Source organism: Bos javanicus, chromosome 5, assembly GCF_032452875.1.
Source record: "Bos javanicus breed banteng chromosome 5, ARS-OSU_banteng_1.0, whole genome shotgun sequence".
Taxonomy (NCBI): Eukaryota; Metazoa; Chordata; class Mammalia; order Artiodactyla; family Bovidae; genus Bos; species Bos javanicus.
Window position 1 is genome coordinate 107660686 of NC_083872.1, and position 19843 is coordinate 107680528.

The window sequence follows — 19843 nt, forward strand, 5'->3', positions numbered from 1 at the left end:
GGGTGTGAGGGATGCAAGGGGTGGGATTGTACAGCCATTCCAGAAACAAGCGTAAATCAGAGATGCTGCTGCTGCTGCTAAGTCGCTTCAGTCATGTCCGACTCTGTGCGACCCCAGAGATGACAGCCCACCAGGCTCCCCCACCTGCCTCGAGACCTCGGAATCGCATCACAAAAACTCCAGTGAGCCTCTCAGAGATGATTATTCTTCTGTTTGTTCTGCCTCTCTCCTCTCCCCGCCTATCCGTCCATCTGACTTGAGTGTGTCAGCAGTAGACCACAAGGTCCTCCCAGGGAGGCTGCAAACTCACGAAAAAAGACCTGTCTTCATGAACTCCCATCCTTACTCATCAGCAAGCAGTACTCACAACACAGTAAGGCCCCTAACAAATGAGCAAGGCTCCAGAACAGAGTCCATGAAACAAACTCTGGAGGAGCAGCCCGGGAGGCCTGGGCCTCCATCAGATTGACTCTGGTCTTTTTAAACACCAACATGCCATGAGCTAGTTTCCCCCCCATTTTTTTTTTTTGTCTATCCTTGGAATGAAAGAAGAGCAAATCAGTTTTAAAAGGAGCATGATTTGTTTCAGAAAGAACATTTCTGAGCAGCACTGGTTTCAACATTGGAATGGGTTGGCAAAGGAAGAGGTAGGTTCCTCTCTTCTGTGAATTAATGGGCATAGTCATGTTTAACTGCAGGGGGGAGGGAACTTTTTGATTCCTGTTGACCTTTTGGATCTCTTTTCAAAGATCATACTGAAAGGGAAGAAAGGAGCAAGCCCAATAAATGAAAATAAAAATCATGGTTTGCTAAAACTGGAACAATTTGAGCAAGAAAATGAAAAATGATGATACTGGATTATAACCCAAAGAATAAAATATAGTCATGATTTCACACTAACAGAAATAAATAGTCTACTAAACAAATAAATGGGGAAGGAAGGCCAGCTTTTCCAGATGGTGGAATTCCAATGATTAAATCCAGAAGGAAAGAGAGAAATAGAAAATCAGCTTTAGACAGTGAGATAATTTTTGTACACAAGTGAAAGTTGCTCAGTCATGTCTGACTCTTTGTGACCCCATGGACTATATGGTCCATGGACGGGCAAGAATACTGGAGTGGGTAGCCTTTCCCTTCTCCAGGGGATCTTCCCAACCCAGGAAATCAACTGGGGTCTTCTGCATTGCAGGCAGATTCTTTACCAACTGAGCTATCAGGGAAGTTTGTAGACAAGATCCCCCAATAAATTAGTGGGAGTTACCTGGTGGCTCAGAGGTTAAAGTGTCTGCCTGCAATGTGGGAGACCTGGGTTCGATCCCTGGGTCAGGAAGATCCCCTGGAGAAGGAAATGGCTACCCACTCCAGTATTCTTGCCTGGAGAATCCCATGGACGGAGGAGCCTGGTGGGCCACAGTCCACGGGGTCGCAAAGAGTCGGACACGACTGAGCGACTTTACTCTTACTCACCAAGGTAATAAAACATCAATATTCACATCCTGAACTGCTTGAGACAGTTACTAAGAAGGACACAACAGTTCTGTGGTTTTCTTGCCAAAATTGTTCTTCACTCATAAGAAAATGTAAGACAAATCCAAAGTGAGGGACATTGGGCCAAATAAGTGGCCACTCACTCTTCAAAAGTGTTCTGGACAGGGGACTAAGGGGAGATAATGATTCAGTGCAGAGTGGGTGATGGGTGGGGTCCTGGGTGGGATGAGGACAGAAGAGGGACGTTGATGTGAAAAGGCCTTGAGTTTAGTTCAATCATGTTCTACCAATGGTAACTTCCTGAGAGACGACACCATGGTTACGTGATTTGTGAACATGAGGGGAAGCTGGGTGATGGGTATATGGAGACTCTGTATTATTTTTGCAACATTTCTATAAGTCTGAAATTAATTTAAAATAAAACTTTTAAAAAAGATTATGATTTGCTCTCTCCCCCATCCTGGTTTCTCCAAACAAGAGAAAAATAGACAGGGCCCCTTCAGACATGCTATGTCAGCACTGGCCAGCCAACACCTACCAGGAGCACATGTGTGGTTCACTGGTCATGGTGGGAGGGAGATCACCCCCCACGATTGTCTGTGAGGGGCTGTGGGGGCCTCTTGGTGTGTGTTCAGCATTATGATATTCACGGGAACAGAGAACATGAAGGTTTCCCCTTAAGGAGACACAAACTCCCGTGCCAGAAGCAGTTAGAGAACAACACAGGCAGGAGGACTACGGGCTGAATCAAACCACAGAAGGTCAGCCGAGAGGGTGTGCAGCTGAGAGCTGTGTGGAGGCGGTGAGGTGGGAGTGAGGTCTTGAGGGGCCAAGCGGGCAGGGGGGACAGAAAGGAAGGCCCGTGAGACCACAGCAAGCAAGATGTCTTTAGGGGACGTGGACAAAGAGTTTTACTAGAGAGAGAACTGGGGTAGGTAGGGCCAGATCACCACTTGGCCAGATTACTATCAGCTGCAATGTGAGAAAAAGGTGAAAGTGTTAGTCACTCTGTCATGTCTGACTCTGCAACCCCATGCACTGTAGCCCGCCAGGCTCCTCTGTCCATGGGATTCTCCGGGCAAGAATACTGGAGTGGGTAGCCATTCCCTTCTCCCGGGGATCTTCCCGACCAATTCAGGGATGGAACTCGGGTCTCCTGTGTTGCAGGCAGACTCGACCATCTGAGCCACCAGGGAAGCTCCAATGTAAGGATCCCCAGGCATGATGCAGCTCTGGGGGCTTTCAGGGCAAAGGGAAAGTGTCAGACATGCAGTGCTTTTCGTGGAGGGCCTGCCGACGGGAAGACACCTAACGCAGGAGCACAGGGTCCTCCCCTGGGAAGCGATGCCAGCGCTGACCGCCGCAGAGTCATTACAGAGGTGCTGTCGCTGTTGCTCGCTGTTTAGTCGCTAAGTTGTGTCTGACTCTTTGCGACCCCCTGGACTGCAGCCCTGCAGGCTTCCCTGTCCATGGGATTTCCCAGGCAAGAATCCTGGAGTGGGTGGCCATGCCCTCCTCCAGAACTTACTGGCTATCTATGTTCAATACATCCTGTATATAGCATACATATAAACTTACAGTCTGGGCCCAGCCTAAGGAATTCCAACCTTGAAACCTGACTCTAACTCAGGCTCTGTCCTAAACACCCACAGAGCTGAGAGTCTGTTATCTGCTGACAGCATTTCCAGGGAGGAAGGTCAGATCACACGGCATCACTGACTCGATGGACACGAAATTGAGCAAGCTCTAGGAGATGGCGCTAGACAGGGAAGCCTGGTTTGCTGCAGTCCATAGGGTCGTAAAGAGTCAGACATGACTTAGGGACCGAAAAATAACAACAAACAGGTCCTCTCCTAAATCATGCGACCCTTAGCACTTAAGGAGATTTACCTTCACCCTTAGCGTATGTCCTCAGCCATGGGCTGGCCACGGAAACCACCCAGGAAATATTAAAAAGTCACCAAGGCCCAACTGCCAACCCTGAAGATTCAGCTGAATTGTCCTGGGGTATAGCTTGGACACTGAGGGTTTTTAGAACTCACCCTGAGTAACTCTCCAGAAACCTCTGCAGCCTAAACCGTCAGGCTGCTGTTACGTTATTGCTTGTTCTGTCCTCAGGGAGGAGGTGTTACAGCTGGTCTTACATTTGAAACTCTATCTGAACGCCATGCTCAGCTTTTTCCTCTCCAAGAGCAATAAGCACAAACCCTTTCATCTTTCCTAGGCATCTTCACTTCTTACCCCACCCACTGTTTCCTTTCTGGACACCCTCCAGGCACTCAACAGCCCCATCAGGCCAGAGCATCCGGAATGACCTCCTGACTCCCCCACTCTGTGCCCTGCTGATCAGCTAGCTAGGTTGTGTTTGCTCCGGCCGTGGCTCTGAGCTGCTGACTCAGCTCTCGGTTTCCATCGATGAAGATTTTAGCAGTTGAGTTCTGTGTTCGCACCTGAAGACTAGCAGGCAGGAGCCTGAAGAAGTGACTGTTGGGACAGGGCATTGAGGCCTGCAAGGCGATCAGTGTGGGGGAAAAGGCAGAAAGGAAGGGCATAAATGGAAGATGAGGGACTTCCTGGGTGATCCAGTGGTTAAGACTCCAAGCATGCAATGCAGGGGGCCCAGGTTCAATCCCTGGACAGGGAATTAGACCCCACATGCTTCAACTAAAGATTCTGCACACAGCAACTAAGACCCGGTGTGGCCAAATAAATACGTATTTTTAAAAATGATAAAAAATAAAAAGAAAATGAGGCAAGAGCACATTTTGGTGTGATGAAAACAACGGATACCCTGGGAGACAGAACAGGAATATTCAGTCCTCAATTTGATAACCTTGGCCATCTATTCCATCTCTCTGGCCCCCGTTTCTCATATGTGAAATAAGAGGATAAGACTGGGTCATCTCTTGGTTTCCTTCAGCTCTGACTCTTCCACAGCTGATCTCGATAGAAAAAAGAGATTGCCTGCTCCTTCCCCATCTACCTGACCTACCCAGAGTCTGTCTCCCAGCAACACCAGCCGTTCCGAGAGTGACCATCCTCCCAGTTCTGAGGGGCAGGGAGTAAAGTCCAGACTTAGCACCACTGGAATGACCTTAAGACAGTGCACTGCCCTCTCCTGAACACAGAAGACTCTCAGAGTACTTGGACCACTCAGCAGACACTTGAAATACTTGAATGAGTTAAAGATATTTTTCTCACACCCACAGAAAGCCATCCGTGTTGGCAGCAAGGACCCCATGCCGGGAAATTTAACATATTTCTTCGTTAGTCCTAACTGACCACCAGGAAGACCAGCCTCATCCCTGATTTGTATTTATAGGTAAGAAACCAAGCTTCCGAGAGGAGGACCAAAGATGCCAAAACCTACTAAGATACACAGTTAGGATCTGAACTCATGTCTCCCCCTGAGACCTGAGCTTTATCCAGCAGAGGCACATACACCGTGAGTAAAAGTTAATGAAGCTAACAAAGCTGGTCTTACAGCCCCTCCCTTCCAATGAAGTCGCTCAGTCGTGTCTGACTCATTGTGACCCCGTGGACTGTAGCCCGCCAGGCTCCTCTGTCCATGGGATTCTCCAGGCAAGAATACTGGAGTGGGTTGCCATTTCCTTCTCCAGGGTTTCTTCCCAACCCAGGGATTGAACCCACATCTCCTGCATTGGCAGGGGGGTTCTTTACCACTAGCACAACTAGGGAAGCCCCATTTCAGTCTGAGGGCATTTTAAAGCCGTGCTGGCCTTCTGCTCTGTGAATGATGCTGGTGCTTTAAGGAAACAACAGGATGTGGCTTCCCCTTGTGCCACTTGAACGCGGATTGCTCACTACTCATTCATGGTACTCATTTTTCTTTGTATCCGTGGGGTTCTTTCCACACGACGGGTTTCCTTCCTGTCTCCCTGGGGCAGGCTGGCTGGAGCGGGTTTCAGCCTGTAGGAGCTCCCCTCTGGTTCTCACAGCCAGCCTTCATTCTGCCCGAGATCCTGGCTGGGGACCCAGCCCTGTTCCTCCAGTCTTCTGATTCACAGTCTGCTCTCTGGACCAGAGCCTGTGGATGTTGGGGATTGGAGCTCAGCTGCTTTTATAACCTTCAAAGCAGTGTCTGTTGAGCCCTTGCAAAAGGAATGACTTGAAAAGAGAGGCTAAATAGAGAGCACATTCTATACCTCAGTGTCTGTAAGATGGGTCCAGAATTTTTCACGTTTCAGTGCAGCTTCTTCTCTAACCCCATCAAAATATCCTAACACTACTTCTTATCTTCTGTTCCTTCCTTCATATAGACCTTAGTTACCAGATCGCTCTCCTTCTTTAGATTGAAGTCAATTTTCCCTCTTTCCTCCCCTCTCTGCAAACCAGAGAGAGTGCAGAGACAACTCTGGAAAAATACAGCTTAGCAAAGAAATACCTTGGAAACTGGGAATTTTGTGTGGACTCAGACCATCATGTTTCCCCTCCTACCCCCACCCCCGCCCACTCACCATTCCCCACAGCCTTGACACCTCCTGCGCAACTGCAGAAATCTCACAAAGTGGGAAAATCTTTGCTTAGTAAACAGATATTTATTATACGATGGTAGTTTAATTCGTAATATTAGAATGAAAAAAATGGAACTTGGCTATTGATGCATAAATTTCCCAGATACATTTTTCATGCAAAGATTAGCTATCTTTGAGGACTGGTTTAGATACCACTTATTGGGAACAGAAGCATGGAAAAGCTGATGTTAGGAGGCCTGGAAATCTTAGGACTATGTAACTCTAAAACATGACTTCGGAGATCTATCTATATAGAGATATCTAGTTTCTATCTATTTATCTAGATATCTATGGATATATTTTTGGCCACCTGATGCGAAGAGCTGACTCACTGGAAAACACCCTAATGCTGGGAAAGCTTGAGAGCAAAGGGAGAAGGGGGGTAACATTGGATGAGATGGTTAGATAGCATTACCGACTCAATGGACATGAATCTGAGAAAACTCCAGGAGACAGTGAAGGACAGGGGAGCCTGGCACGCTGCAGTCCATGTGGTTGCAAAGAGTCGGACACGACTTAGCAACTGAACAACAAAAAGTAGTTAGATAGTACATAGATAGATAGATTAGGTGGATAGCAACAGAGCCTAGTGCAGGGGGATATTAAACATTTTCCAGGAAAGAAAAGCAACACAACACACAGCTAGCCCTGACCTGCTGAGGGGTAAACCCACCATGGGTAAGTGGGTGTACAGGAAGAAACTGCCTTTCATTATCAGAGACAATCTCACCACCTTAGAAATAAATTATTATTTATTCATTTACAAATGTGGGATGAGATGCTTTAAAACTCTGAATTCTGCTTCCAGTCTCCTCTCTGACCTTATCCTTTCTCATATCAAGAAATCAATTTACTAAGCTGTCAACTTACCATTCCTAGGAACTAAATAGAAACTCTCACGATGAAAGGGAAAGATAAAAGAAGAGTAATTTCCAAGATGAGAGAATCCTCCCATTTCCGTATCTCTGAATGGAGCTCAGGAATGGGAAATAATAGGAATTTTTGCTGACAGTCTCCAGAAGCATGAGGCTACAGAAGTGAAAAAAGAAAGACATACAGAGAGGAAACAAATTTGCAAAGACTCTTCATTACGTGTACTGTGAATCTTATGAATTAAAAAATTCTAGGAGGTCAGATTTCTTCATCCAGAATTGTGATTTAAAGATCAAAAGAATGTTCTGCATAGACATTAAAAAGGATATGAACAATTTGGAGCATGTTCAGTAGAGAACTACCAGTAGGGTCGAGGAACTCAGAACAGTAGAAATAAACTTGATGAGATTTGGAGATTTCTGTTTCTCTAAGACGCAGGAAAGTTTTGTTCTGCTGAATGCCAGAGGGTAGTTATAATTATCTCAAATTGAGGAGGTCTAAGAAACATTTAGTCCAAGGGAAAAAGGTTACTGCTTTTCTTTTCATGAATATTCGAGAAACAAAACCATTATCCTTCTCTTTCCAAATCTGACATGAATAGAGTGAGTTTGTTAAGCTTCCCTCCTGGGGCACTACCATGTGAATTCGATCAGGATTTGACTCACAGGGACTACGAGGGGGACAGACAGAGCCCGGCGACCCCTGCCTCCTGGGCACCATGACCTCTGTGATCTCCCTCTTTTGCTGCCTTTGAGGAAACAAGTGGCCCCGTTGGGAAGCGTGTGAGCCCAGAAGCTGAGGATGCAGCCAACAGGAGGACACTTAGCCCTCAGTCTGACAGCCCACAGGAATTAAACACAACAGCCTCGTGTGCTTGGAAGTGACCCTTCTCCAGCCAGCCTCTAACGGCATCTTGACGACAGTCAGTGAGATCCCCAAGCAGAGGACCGAGCAAAGCCTGGCCCTGACTCTCCCCACAGAAACTGTCAGGTCATAGCGGTGCTGCTTTACACTGCGAAGTTTGTCGTAATATTGCTACCCAGCAATAGCACGCCAATGCAGTGGGTGCATTTCATGTACACACACACACACACATACATGGCAGTAGAAGCTTGAGATGACCACATTTACACACGGAGACGTGCAGGGTAGATGCTTCAGTACTTTCAAGAGTGAATGTGGGCTCTGTAAGACACATTTCTTGGCTAAGAAATGTAGCCAAGAGAGGAATAATCTACAGAAACTTGGCATTCCTCCCACCAATTAATTCAAGGAGGAACAAGAATTTAGTATAGAGAATAAAGCTATAAAAGCACGAAGCAAAATTGTGGAGGTATTTTTATTATCTTGTTGGGGAGAGTCATTCCAGCCATGTCAGGAAAATCAGGAATTATAAAATTAAAGAGGTTACAGTTATGGCATGAGATTTAACAATGTCTATAAAGAAAAATGTAAATAAGGTTAAAAGACCAATGATGAGTGGTCAAAATTTTGCAACATAAGACAAAGAAATAACATCCTCGATATACATGACTCTTACAAAACCATTAAGATTTCATTGAATGCAAAACTACAAAGCCATTAAAAACAATACAAATCTACACTTATTGTCATATATAAATGTTGATATTAAGTAAAAGAAGCAAGTCAAAAAGCACTGTGTGGAGTGTGATCTCATTTATGTAAAGGAGCACATATCTATAGATAGCATACCTAAATAGACACAGAGAGCTGTCTGAAAGTAAATTTACTGAAATCTTTCTCTTTTTTTGGAGAAAATCTTAATGTGGTCATTTGGGTGTTGAAGATGATTTTTCATTTATTTCTTCCTTCTAGTAGTTCTTAAAACAAATTTGCATGTATTATTTAAAAAAAAACAAGAAAGATGTTTTTCTCCCCCAATTTTTGTAAACATTAGCCTGTTTATGAAGAAAAATCTTCATAAAGATTTGGCAGAGAAGTTTCAGACAGCAAAACATAGGTGAAGAAACACCAACGTGAAAGATTCTCAGAGGAAAATAGCTTTATCTATGGGATGGACACCAGTGCTCTGTCATCACTTCCGGAGACACCATCTCAGGGAGGGAGCTCTGAGAGAGGTTCTGTTGCTGTTAATTCATGAACTATAAGGGGGAAAGCAGACTAGAGATATTTTTAAATAGCCTGGGGAGAGAATGGGAGGCAACTTTGAATTTGATACTACAAGGCATGTGCTTAGTCGTTCAGTCGTGTCCTACTCTTTGCGACCCCATGGACTATAGCCCACCAGGCTCCTCTCTCTCCATGGGGATTCTCCAGGCAAGAATACTGGAATGGGTTGCCATGACCTCTTCCAGAGGATCTCCCCAATCCAGGGATCGAAACCAGATCTCTCGCATTGCAGGCGGATTCTTTACTGTATGAGCTACCAGGGAAGCCCGGTATAAAGGGAAAATAATAGGCTGGTCCATCAATTTTCATTATCAAGTTAATGATATTATATTAGTGATGGTTATGTGTGCTGGTGTGGGCACATTTTCACAACTGTGAAAGTATGTAAAATATCCTTATTATACACAGTTCTAAAAATCACTGGTTCCTTTTCATGCGTTTAGAACTGTGATATTCAACCGTGGCTGCATTATTAAAAATCTCCTGGGAGCTTTTTTAAAAATCCTAATGCTTGGGTCTAGAAAAGGCAAATCTGAACAAACTCGATTTTCCTGACTGGGGGATCAAAGCCATGTCTCCTAAATTGGCAGGTGGATTCTTTACCCACTGAGCCACCTGCAAAGCCCCTACTCTGCGATACTCTGATCCAACTGGTCTGGAATGAGCTCTCCAGACGATTCGAATGTGTCACCATGAGTGAGAAACACCAATTCAATTAGATGGGGCCACTTCACAGAATTGCTCTTGGGTTCTTTGAGATGGAGAGTATATTTGGACTACCCTTGGTTTCCACTGTCCATCTCTAGCTCTACAATAGAACCTTGGTATAGTCATTGTGAATCCACCTTGTTGGGGTGACTCTACACACAGTTCCACTTTTAGAATGGTAGGTTGAAAGCTAAAAGAATGCTCTGAATATAGGCACTAAAGATGGGTGTGAAGTGCGTTGGAGTTTGTTCAATTATATGCAGTGAGTTTGAACTTGAAGGCAAAATCACAGCACATGGGAAATAATACTACACCAGAAGATGGAAGGTGAAGGTCAGGAAGTAGAAATGACGGCCGTCCTTAACTGTTGAAGGGCTACCAAGCAAAGGCAGTGGAACCAGCTTCATACCCTCAGAAGAGTCAGGATTTCTGTAGAAGGTCATAGGAGATGGATCTCAGTTCTCTGTAAGGAAGATCTTTACAATAATCCCACTCCAGGCATTGCGTTCATCCTGGACATACAGAGGCCCTGATGATGAAACATTCTAATGGTTCTCCACCGCCAGCAGACATCCAACCCCCTGGAGGCTCGTCCAAACGCAGGTCGTTGGCCCTGCCCGCAGAGTTTCTGACTCCGAAGGTCTAGGTTGAGGTCCAAGGATCTGCCTTTCTAACAAATTCCCAGGTAATATTGATGCTGCGGATCCGGGAACCACATTTTTGAGAAGCTATACGTCTAAATGTCACCAGAGCTCCATAAAAGGACATCTGAGTCAGATCAGGGGGAGAGGAGTGACCCAAAAGACTTCTCAGCAGAGATTCAGGATGTGCTAGACGCTGAAGAAAGAAGAGGTGCGAAGGAGAAAGGATCGATGAGGACAGGGCAGCCCAGACACAGGGGACAATATTGAGGATGACTGTCCAGCTTCCCAGGTGACGCTAGTGGTAAAGAAGCAGCCTGCTAATGCAGGAGACGCAGGAGACACAAGTTCAACCCCTGGGCCTGGAAGATATCCTAGAGAAAGAAATGGCAACCCACTCCAGCATTCTTGCCTGGGAAATCCCATAGACAGAGGAGCCTGGCAGGCTACAGTCCTTGGGGTCACAAAGAAGTTGGACACGGGTGAAGCGACTGAGCACGCACACACATCCAGGGAGGAACAGAGGCATGAAACTGCATCCGCTCAAGTTATTTATCGGATATTTACTCTACACAGGATGCCGTTCTTGGTGCCAGGTACGGAGGTGAGGGAACAAAGTCCTTGCCCTGGCAGAATGTATGAACGATCATGTTGCATGCTACAAAGCCCCACAAGGGAGCAGCACAAAGGGCGGGGGGGCTCTGAAGAGGCAGCACCTACGCTCACATCTCAGAAATGAGAGCTGGGACAGCAAGGCAGAGACAGGAGCCCGACATGTTCAAAGAGATGAACGTGCACGTGTGGGAAGCACAGGGACTGAGGGTGCATGGAGGCAGACGCATTTAATAAACGCTGGCAGGTTCCTTAGGACAGTGCGGTCAATGTATCAGCTTTTTACAGTTTGAAAAGTGTTAGTTGCTCAGTCATGTCCGAATGTTTGCGTCTTCGTGGACTGTAGCCCGCCAGGCTCCTCTGTCCATGGGGATTCTCCAGGCAAGAATACTGGAGTGGGTGGCCATGCCCTTCTCCAGGGGATCTTCCCAACCCAGGGGTCGAACCAGGGTCTCCTGCCTTGCGGGCAGATTCTTTAGTATCTGAGCCACCAGGCAAGTGGTTATTCTGGTAGAAATTTGGAAGATGAACTAGAGATCAGCCTAATGACCAGCATGGGAATCCAAGTAGAGTGGTGAGAGCTTCAAGTGATGCTGCCCGAGGGGAACAGAGGAGATGGAGACGAGTCTGAAGGGTTCAGTGATGGTCTCATCGGACATGGAAGCAAGCGGTCAGCAAGGATTTAGGATGGCACACAGAATTCTGGCTGTTCTTTTGGGAAGGTAATAGAGAAACTGGCTTGGTGCTGGGAAGGTGGTAAGTTCAGGTTTTGGCACAAGGAGTTTGGAGTGATTAAAACAAACACAAGTGAAATCTTACCAGTTTGATTAAAGAGTAAAACAAGCCTGGGCAGGTCAGACTGATATTCAAACAACTGAATTAAGCATTAATTGGTGGGGGGGCGGGGAGGAGAAACGAGGGCATCCAAGGAGGAGATACAGGAAGAGCCTCTGATGACACTGTCTGAAGGGTAAACAGAAAAGATGATAGAGAGCAGCTGCAGAGAAAAGCCAGTAGGAAAAAGTAGTGGCCAAGAAGCTGATGGAGGACTTGTAAAAAGAGAATGCACAGGTGCTCAGTGTCAGGTACGAAGTGACATGTCCTCTGCACTTGCTGACACATAGTCACTAACGACTTCAGTGAGCAGCCTCAGTGGAATGTGGAGAGTAAGGAGGAGGGATTTGAAAATGAAGCAGAGGAAACAGATGGGGCTTGGCTGCAAGGAAGGATGAAGAGAGCGGGGGAGGGAGGCAGGCTCAAGGCTCTGAGTTCAAGTGCTAGAGGAGGAGGGGGTAACTGATGGAGTGAGGTCTCTAGGAAGGTGGGACGGGTCTCACCGACTAGCCCGTTTGCCTACACAGTCTTGTTGCCCAAGGACAGACACCTGTCCCAAGACAGATGCTGCTGGATGGACAGGTGATGGGAGCTGAGAGCTCTCCCGTTGGCTTCGGCTTTCTCTGCGTTATAGGATGGCCTCTGCCATGGGGAGAGAGGGGGTGGGGTGCGGACTGGATGAGAGACCAAGGGCTGCAGCGTCTTAAAGAGCAGAAGGGGCTGCTGCCCTGCTCTGTGTCAGCTCGTAGGGCAAACGATCCACAGCATGTGCTCAGCAGTATTCAGGACAGATGACGTCAGCTCGCCGAACTGAGCCAGAATGAGGCCCTGCAGGGCCAGAGAGATGGAGAAAAAACAGACCATAAAGCTTAATGCCAGGTAGAAAGGATGGTCGAGTTCGGCCAGCAGACTATCTGGATACTGCCAGGGCCTGGGTAGGCTGCTGCCTCAGCAGGCAGCTGCCCAGTATGGAGAGGGCTGGGCCGATGCTTTGGGGAGGGGGGTGGATTTCTCACTAAGGCCAGGTACCCTCTCAGGGGGCTTCCAGGTGCCTCTGGAAGCAAAGAACCCGCATGCCAATGCAGGAGATGTGGGTTTGACCCCTAGGTCGGAAAGATGCCCTGGAGAAGGAATGGCAACCCACTCCAGTATTCCTGCCTGGGAAGTCCCATGGACAGAGCCTGGTGGGCTACAGTGCATGGGGTCACAAAGAGTTGGACACAACTCAGTACAGCACAGGTACCAACTCAGGAGGAGGGAGGGGTTAGGGTTAGGTCTGTTGAAATGTGTTCAATGCTCTCATCTTTTCGAATGGCACAGCGGGATATCGGTCTCAGGGAATAAGAAGTGGGTGACGATCTCTGCAAACTTCAGACCCAAGTGAAGTGAAAACTGGCTATGCTCTAATACGGATGTAGGGATCAAAACTTACATTCTCTAAACATAGGATATTCTCCCTCCTCAGGAGACCTGAAGAGATATTTCGCACTCAGTGGGAATTTAGACATGTCCAAAATTCCTTTAAGTTTTTGTAAAAAAAAAATCCTTAAAAATCGATTTATCTTACCTCCCTTAGAGTGAGATAACTCCATCTTTGTATCCATGTGAACTAACCCACACATAGTAGGAAATGGGACTCAGAAAAGCCAAGTAACTAAGAGAAGGCAGCCCAAAGCGCTAACACTCAGATTAGTGCATTCCTAAATCTGACATTCTCTTATGTAATGCTAAACTCATCTGGGCTTTTGAAGTTTTTTGCTTGTTGGTTTTGGTTGTGGGGGGCAGAGGGTTGTTTTTTTAAAAACTACAGAAGATTCTGAGTCCATCCCTATGTTCCTGGCAACTCACCAGAGTTCCTTACTACAAGCTGGAACCACCAAAACATCTTTAAGACTTCCTGTGGTGCCTTTTTTTTTAATTAACCCCCTTTACATTAACAAGATCATACATCCTGGCTCTAGGGATGATGTGAGAGAAAATCCTCACCTAATAAAGAATTTTCATGGGACTTTATTGTATGGAAATACAAAAGCTTTCTCCCTACTAAAAGCCCAGAGTAAAAACACACTTTAAAAAGCAAATAGGCAAGAAGAGTTAAGAAATCCCAAAATCACTTGGTCACAGAATGCAGTCCTTGCGTGTGTTCTCTTATGCCCTTGGGTCCCTGTGTCATGTGAGACTTCCCAGTTAAAGATTTAAGTATCCCGTGAAGAGGTTCTGGGTCTTCAGCACACTGGTTATCAACCACAATGCCAAGGCCCCACGAAAAACGTGGTCTGAACTGGGATGACTCCACACCTCTTTTTAAATGTCAGACTTACAAAGATTCATGTGTCTGTTGTCTTTCTTGGCAAAATTCTTTTCCAAGTTGAGATAATTAGATCTGCCTTCTTGCCACTAATTCTACTCCCCAACACACATATAGTTACACACTTAAAAGCCCAATTTCACTGCAAGCAGAGCCTTTTTCATCAATGATGGGCCCTTTGCACCTACGTGACCTGGTAACCTTGGCAAAGAGAAAACAAGCACTATTCTCTGAAGTAAGTTTGCAGTTTGAACTAGTTTTAAGTACAAGGAGGCCAAAGGGAAAAGGGCCTATTTCTTCATTTCCCCTGGTATGACTGGCTTGCTGCAAAGGGGCACCCGGCTTGAGAATCAGCAGTGGGGAAATGTCTGCTTGCTCATCACTGTAAACAGACAAAGTTGAAATCTGCAGGAATCACTTCGTCTACTTCACACTTTCTGAAGACAACTATTCTCAGCAATGCAACAGGCTAATCACACCACTGGTGAAGTTATTTGAGGCCAGTTTTTTATTTTAGAGACAGCAAATGCACAGGTTAAAAGTGGCTGTCAGGTCATCAATACAGTGACCACAATCTAGCTTGGCTTGGTTACCCTGGAGTTGCCACCAACATGAATGACAGAGCAGGGGGCCTGAGTTCACACACAAAGCTTTTATTTTTTTAGATGTAATGCAAATAACCATATCTAATATTTTTTTTTCAGAAAACAAAAATAAATGCAAAACATGCTCAAAAAACAAGAAATCAAGTTGTACTTTTCATAAGGCACCACCAAAAACCCTGGTAAATTAGAGTCCATATTATATTTAAGTGTCTCACTAAGGGGTAAATAAATATGTAAGGGGATAGTCAATAAGTCTTGAGGTTTACAAAAGACATTCCTGTTTGGACATCTTGGAGTATTGCAAGAGTAAAGACTGAGCAGGGTGTGGCTGTGAACACCTGTCACATCCTTTTCCAGTGCACGTCGTTCGGTCGTTGCATAGTGGTGACTGGATACGGTCCAGGCCAAGAGAAGACGCCAACCCCAGATACATTAATATCCATTCTTTCCTTCTCCTGCGGTAAACGCTAACTGCCACGGCACACCCATATCCAAAGTAAAGATAAGCTTTGATTATTTGAAAAAAAAAGGGGGGGGATTTCAAAAGGTAAAAAGCAAACCAAATGCCTGTTTTTAAAAATTTATATTACTGCAAAAGTAACTTTTTACACACATATGAAGCTAGTTCATATATAAACTTTACTGAACCCGGTTACGTGTGGGACTTCACCTTCGTTTTCCCACAATTTTCAAGTTCCACTTCAACTTTCCACTTTCTCCTTGGAGTGGCTCATCCACCTTTTGAAAGAAGGGCTTTCGCAGTTTTCCCTCTCCCCTCCCAGGTAAAAGCACTGGCTGGCTCTCACGTCAACGTACTACAGAATCCAGGGACTGACCAGTAGGGAGTTTCTCCTACAGCTGCAGAACTGCATCAGAATTGAAGAATTAAGAGAAACAAACTTCTCAGACACGTTGAAGATAAAGGTGAAAAGGAAAAGCACAGGTGAAAGCGTCCTTGGCTCACGGGTCAGCCCTCACTGGCGTTTTGATCACTAAAGTACGTCATGGGCAACCACAGGTTTCACGTTTGACATTTCAATTATCCAAAGCAGGACGTGCAGCAGCTGTCACTCCACGAAGCCCAGGTCTGAGTCACAGAGAGCTGGGGACTGGCCGCCCGGCAAGGCCCTGACCTGGCGCCTCCATGTGGCTCTGCTGCGGTCACTACAGGCAGTGAGGCCAGCACCAGCCAGAGGGACCACGGGAGGGCTGTGGCCCCACGTGCAAGGGGCCGAGGGTCTACTCTTGGGCTACCGATTTTCATCTTCCCTTCTCTAATACTCGCCAAAATGCTTTATAGTGAACATAGTGAGAAATGCCTTTGAAAGAATTATTACAAGAAAGTTAAAGTATCAATGGGGAAGAATTGTGACTTGAAGGAGACAGGAAGGGTGAAAAAACATTTTAAATCGAATTTTAATTTGACATGCTACACCACTGCAGAATGGGTTTAAGCTGTAAATATGTAACTTCCTCTAAGTGAAAAGTTTTATACTAGAGAATCAACATTTCTTTAAACAGATGAATCTTAGTCCACTAATTGCAAAATTACACATTTTATGTATTTTTCTTCTTCTTTAAACTAATTTCACTCATCTGTTCTCAGCCTGTCTAAATGGTCAAAAGTCAGAGCAAATTCCTGTGACTTTCAAATTAATACAGAAAATCCCACAATATCAATTAAAGGAATCAGGTTTCAAAATGTCTGAAGATGAACAGGAAGCTATTCATGGTTGGGAGATTGCCTTGCGACTTTCTCAGGTCAAACATACAGGCAAATGCTGTATTGTGGATATAAATAATTTCCTAAACAGCCCTCTCTCCCCATCTCCCACTCTCCAAGAAGCAGAGCCATCTTTCTCAGCATCCTCATGTCCCTCTGCTGACAGCTGAAGGGAAAAGAAGGTATTTTAAAGCGTGTTCCAGGCAGCCATCACTGAAGACTGCAATCAATTTTTAACCCACAAGTGTCTGAAGGCTTTTACAGAGAAGACCAAAAAGCAAAAAAAAAAAAAAAAAAAAATTGTGCTTTCTTCTATAATATAACCAGATGAAACTCTTAACTAAGTAATGGTATCTTTATGTACATTAAGCAAAATGAAAACTTATGAAAATAGTTACCTTGTAATTTCCACTGAAATCTTAAATCATACATACAATTGAGATGAAACATTAGGACCCATGCACGTCAACACTGATGAACTTCTTAACATTCAAGATTTTATGATACCAGGGGAAGAGAGACGGGAAGATTGGTAATAGGAACTATAGAGAAAGCATGTCCAGAAACTGGATTTTACAGGAAAGGTTTTTTAGGAAGAGGTCTTTTGAGTTAAATCTCATACCCACTCAAACTGTGACTCGACAGTACATTTCGCTTCTAGTTACTAGAAGACATTTCTTTAAAAAGGGAGGACGAGAGTATTAGCTGTTCTCTGGGCCCATCTTGCTCCTCCCTTTAAAAGGAAAACTGATGAATTTATAAGCCAAACCACATATTTTCAACCCAAAATAAAGGGACACAGGATAGTGAAGACGAAACACCGTTTTCAGCTTGTTTGGTGGGTCTTTTTTGTCCTTAAAAAAAGAAAAAAAAGAGTCCCCTTCTAATAAGAGCTTCCCTAACACCTCCAAGAGGACAGAACACGACAGGAAGGAGGACAACACAGCACCGTCGTTTCAAACTTTCACAAACAGAATGGAACAGAACCAAACAGAACCACCATTGCAGATACAGCACGATCAGGATTCCCCACAGACAGGGACGAGTCCCCACACACAAAGGAAACAGAATTATCTATTTGGACAAAACAAGATGGACCATCTGGTCAGGCGAGGCTGGAAAAGGAAGTGCTAACTCCATTTACTACAAGGAAGGAGTGTGACTCCTTTATAAAAAGCAAGAAGAGAAAGCAAGCCCCCAAATGGATTTCTGATGCTGAGACTCCGTCACAAGCTGCTGGTAACGGTAAATATATATATATTTATATATTCATATATGTATATTAAAAAAGGAAAAATAATCTATTTATAGAACAGTCAGTAGTCAGAGACATTTAGAAAAAAGTAAAAACAAGTCCTTTTTTCTTTTTTTAAAAATGGATTTACTAAAACAACTTCGTCACCAGAGGTACTCTATGCCCAACTCCTCAGAGAGAAGCCATGGGGCTATGGGATAGCGCCCGCGGCTGGCCTCTGTCAGCAACTGCCAGTCCTGGAACCAGACAGTGGGGCAGGGCTGCAAGGCAAAAAGCTGTTTTGCTGGTTTTGCTGGTGGCCATGCCTGAAGCCTGGTGGCACCTGGTACACTTGTCAATGAAGGTTTCCCCGAAAAGCATGCACCGCTAGCTCAGTGAAACATTCTGACTCATTGTGTCTGCTGCTGCAGAAGCCTGGATCCACATACCTGCTCTTCTCTAAATGCAGACCCAAAGCAACAAGACTTCTCAAAGCCAAAAAAGGCTGCTTGCCTTAAAATAAAATCTCTTCTTCCCAGAATCCAATCTAGTCAGATTCTGAACTGGATGCTACTCTCCTCCTTAGGAAGATGGGGTGATCTGCCCCTCACTTGGGGTTTTCCTCTTGGTACACACAAGCACACGGAGCGGAGGTTTACAGGCCGGGCTCCCCTCCCACGGCCTCTAACAGGACTATGTTTGTCCTGGTCCTCTCCGAGCTGGACCTGCCAGGCATCAAACGCGGGTCAGAGTGGAAGGAAGCTGGTCCTCTGATTCCTCCCACTGCCCTAAGGAGATCCAAGCAGTCAGTACCTCCCAACAGTGCTGGCTGTGAACCTCTAACTAGTATCAACTGGCCCTAAAACACACCCTTACAAGTCATGCGAGCATACCAATGCAATGATGCCAACCTGCCACCCTAGAGCTCCAGTGTCTGGCCTTAATGTGACAAAGGACCTCAGAGGAGACATGAACTGAAACCCCGGCTGCTGGACCAAGGCAGACACCCTCAGCACACGAGTGCAGACAGAGAACGCGGGTCCCACATCCATGCGCAGAGGAAGTCGGCTGAGAGGACTTTCCCAGAAGGCCGTTCATCTTTGGAAGCAACATTCCGAGTGGACCTAAACCACTCTACTCGATGACTACGGTCTCAGTGTGGTCCATTTTCCCCCGTGTCCCAAACCAACCCAGCGTCTGCTAACTGGTCTCTTTAAGATCCTCCACTGGTAGTTTGTAGCTCATTATGAAGGAAGGGGGCGGCGCTGGCCCTGGGCTGTCTGGCCCCTGCTTCTTTGCACAGTTTGTACAGATGTAGTCTTCACTTTCCGCCATTTCTGGAGAGACCCCCACACAAACTTGGTGAAACCACTCATCGCAGCCACCATCACACTGCACCCAGTCCACCTGTTGGAGACAAGATCGGGGATATTTAGGTTACACATGCAGGAAGCCTGGGATACAAGCAAACCAAAGAGCTGCCTTGGCTTAAATGATAGCAAATAACGGGGATGCCCAGAGATAGACAATAACTTCTTACGGAGTTATTTTTTAAAGAAAGAAGCTGGGAAGTTAATCCCCCCAAAATCTTTTTTTTTTCCGTAATGTGTCCACAAAATGAGGCCTCTTAGGTACTCCATCACCTCATAAATACCTGGGGCTCCTTGCAAGGCAGAAACATGTTTGAGAAAATTTGACAAAAAAAAGGAACTTCTAATAGAGCAGCCAAGTAGTTTTAGCTAATATTAACAACGTCTAGGCTCTAAGACAATGCAATTATCAGGAAAGGCAGAGTACAACAATGTGAAGGCAATCCTGTGTATTAGCTTTATTTCAAAGAGATAAGCCAAAGTACTAAGAGCATTAAATACCTTTTTAGAAAAGCAGTCACATAGGCCACTTTTAAAACTAATATTTTTTATTCTTCTCTTCTTCCGTTACAAATACAACTCCCTATAAAAAGTTAGCAAATATCAGAGGTCAAATCTTACAAATTAACCAATTAAAACAGTCAAAGACACAGGTCAATAGATCACTCTGGGGTTTAAAATTAAGGTCTGAGTAACTGACAGGTCAGTGGCAGAGGCCTGGCAAGCTGTGACCCTTCAGAGAGGATGGTGACTATAGGAGG

At 45.5% G+C, this 19843-nt stretch overlaps 1 protein-coding gene across 1 annotated transcript in view; it reads right to left on the bottom strand.

Moving 5' to 3' along the window:
- Positions 1-14635: 14635 nt before the first annotated feature.
- KDM5A (lysine demethylase 5A) overlaps positions 14636-19843 on the bottom strand; it is a 67063-nt gene continuing 61855 nt past the window's right edge. The window contains exon 28 of the mRNA XM_061418279.1: positions 14636-19119. Coding sequence (XP_061274263.1) covers positions 18913-19119 — 207 coding nt within the window. The 3' untranslated portion in view covers positions 14636-18912. The remainder of the gene's footprint in view (positions 19120-19843) is intronic.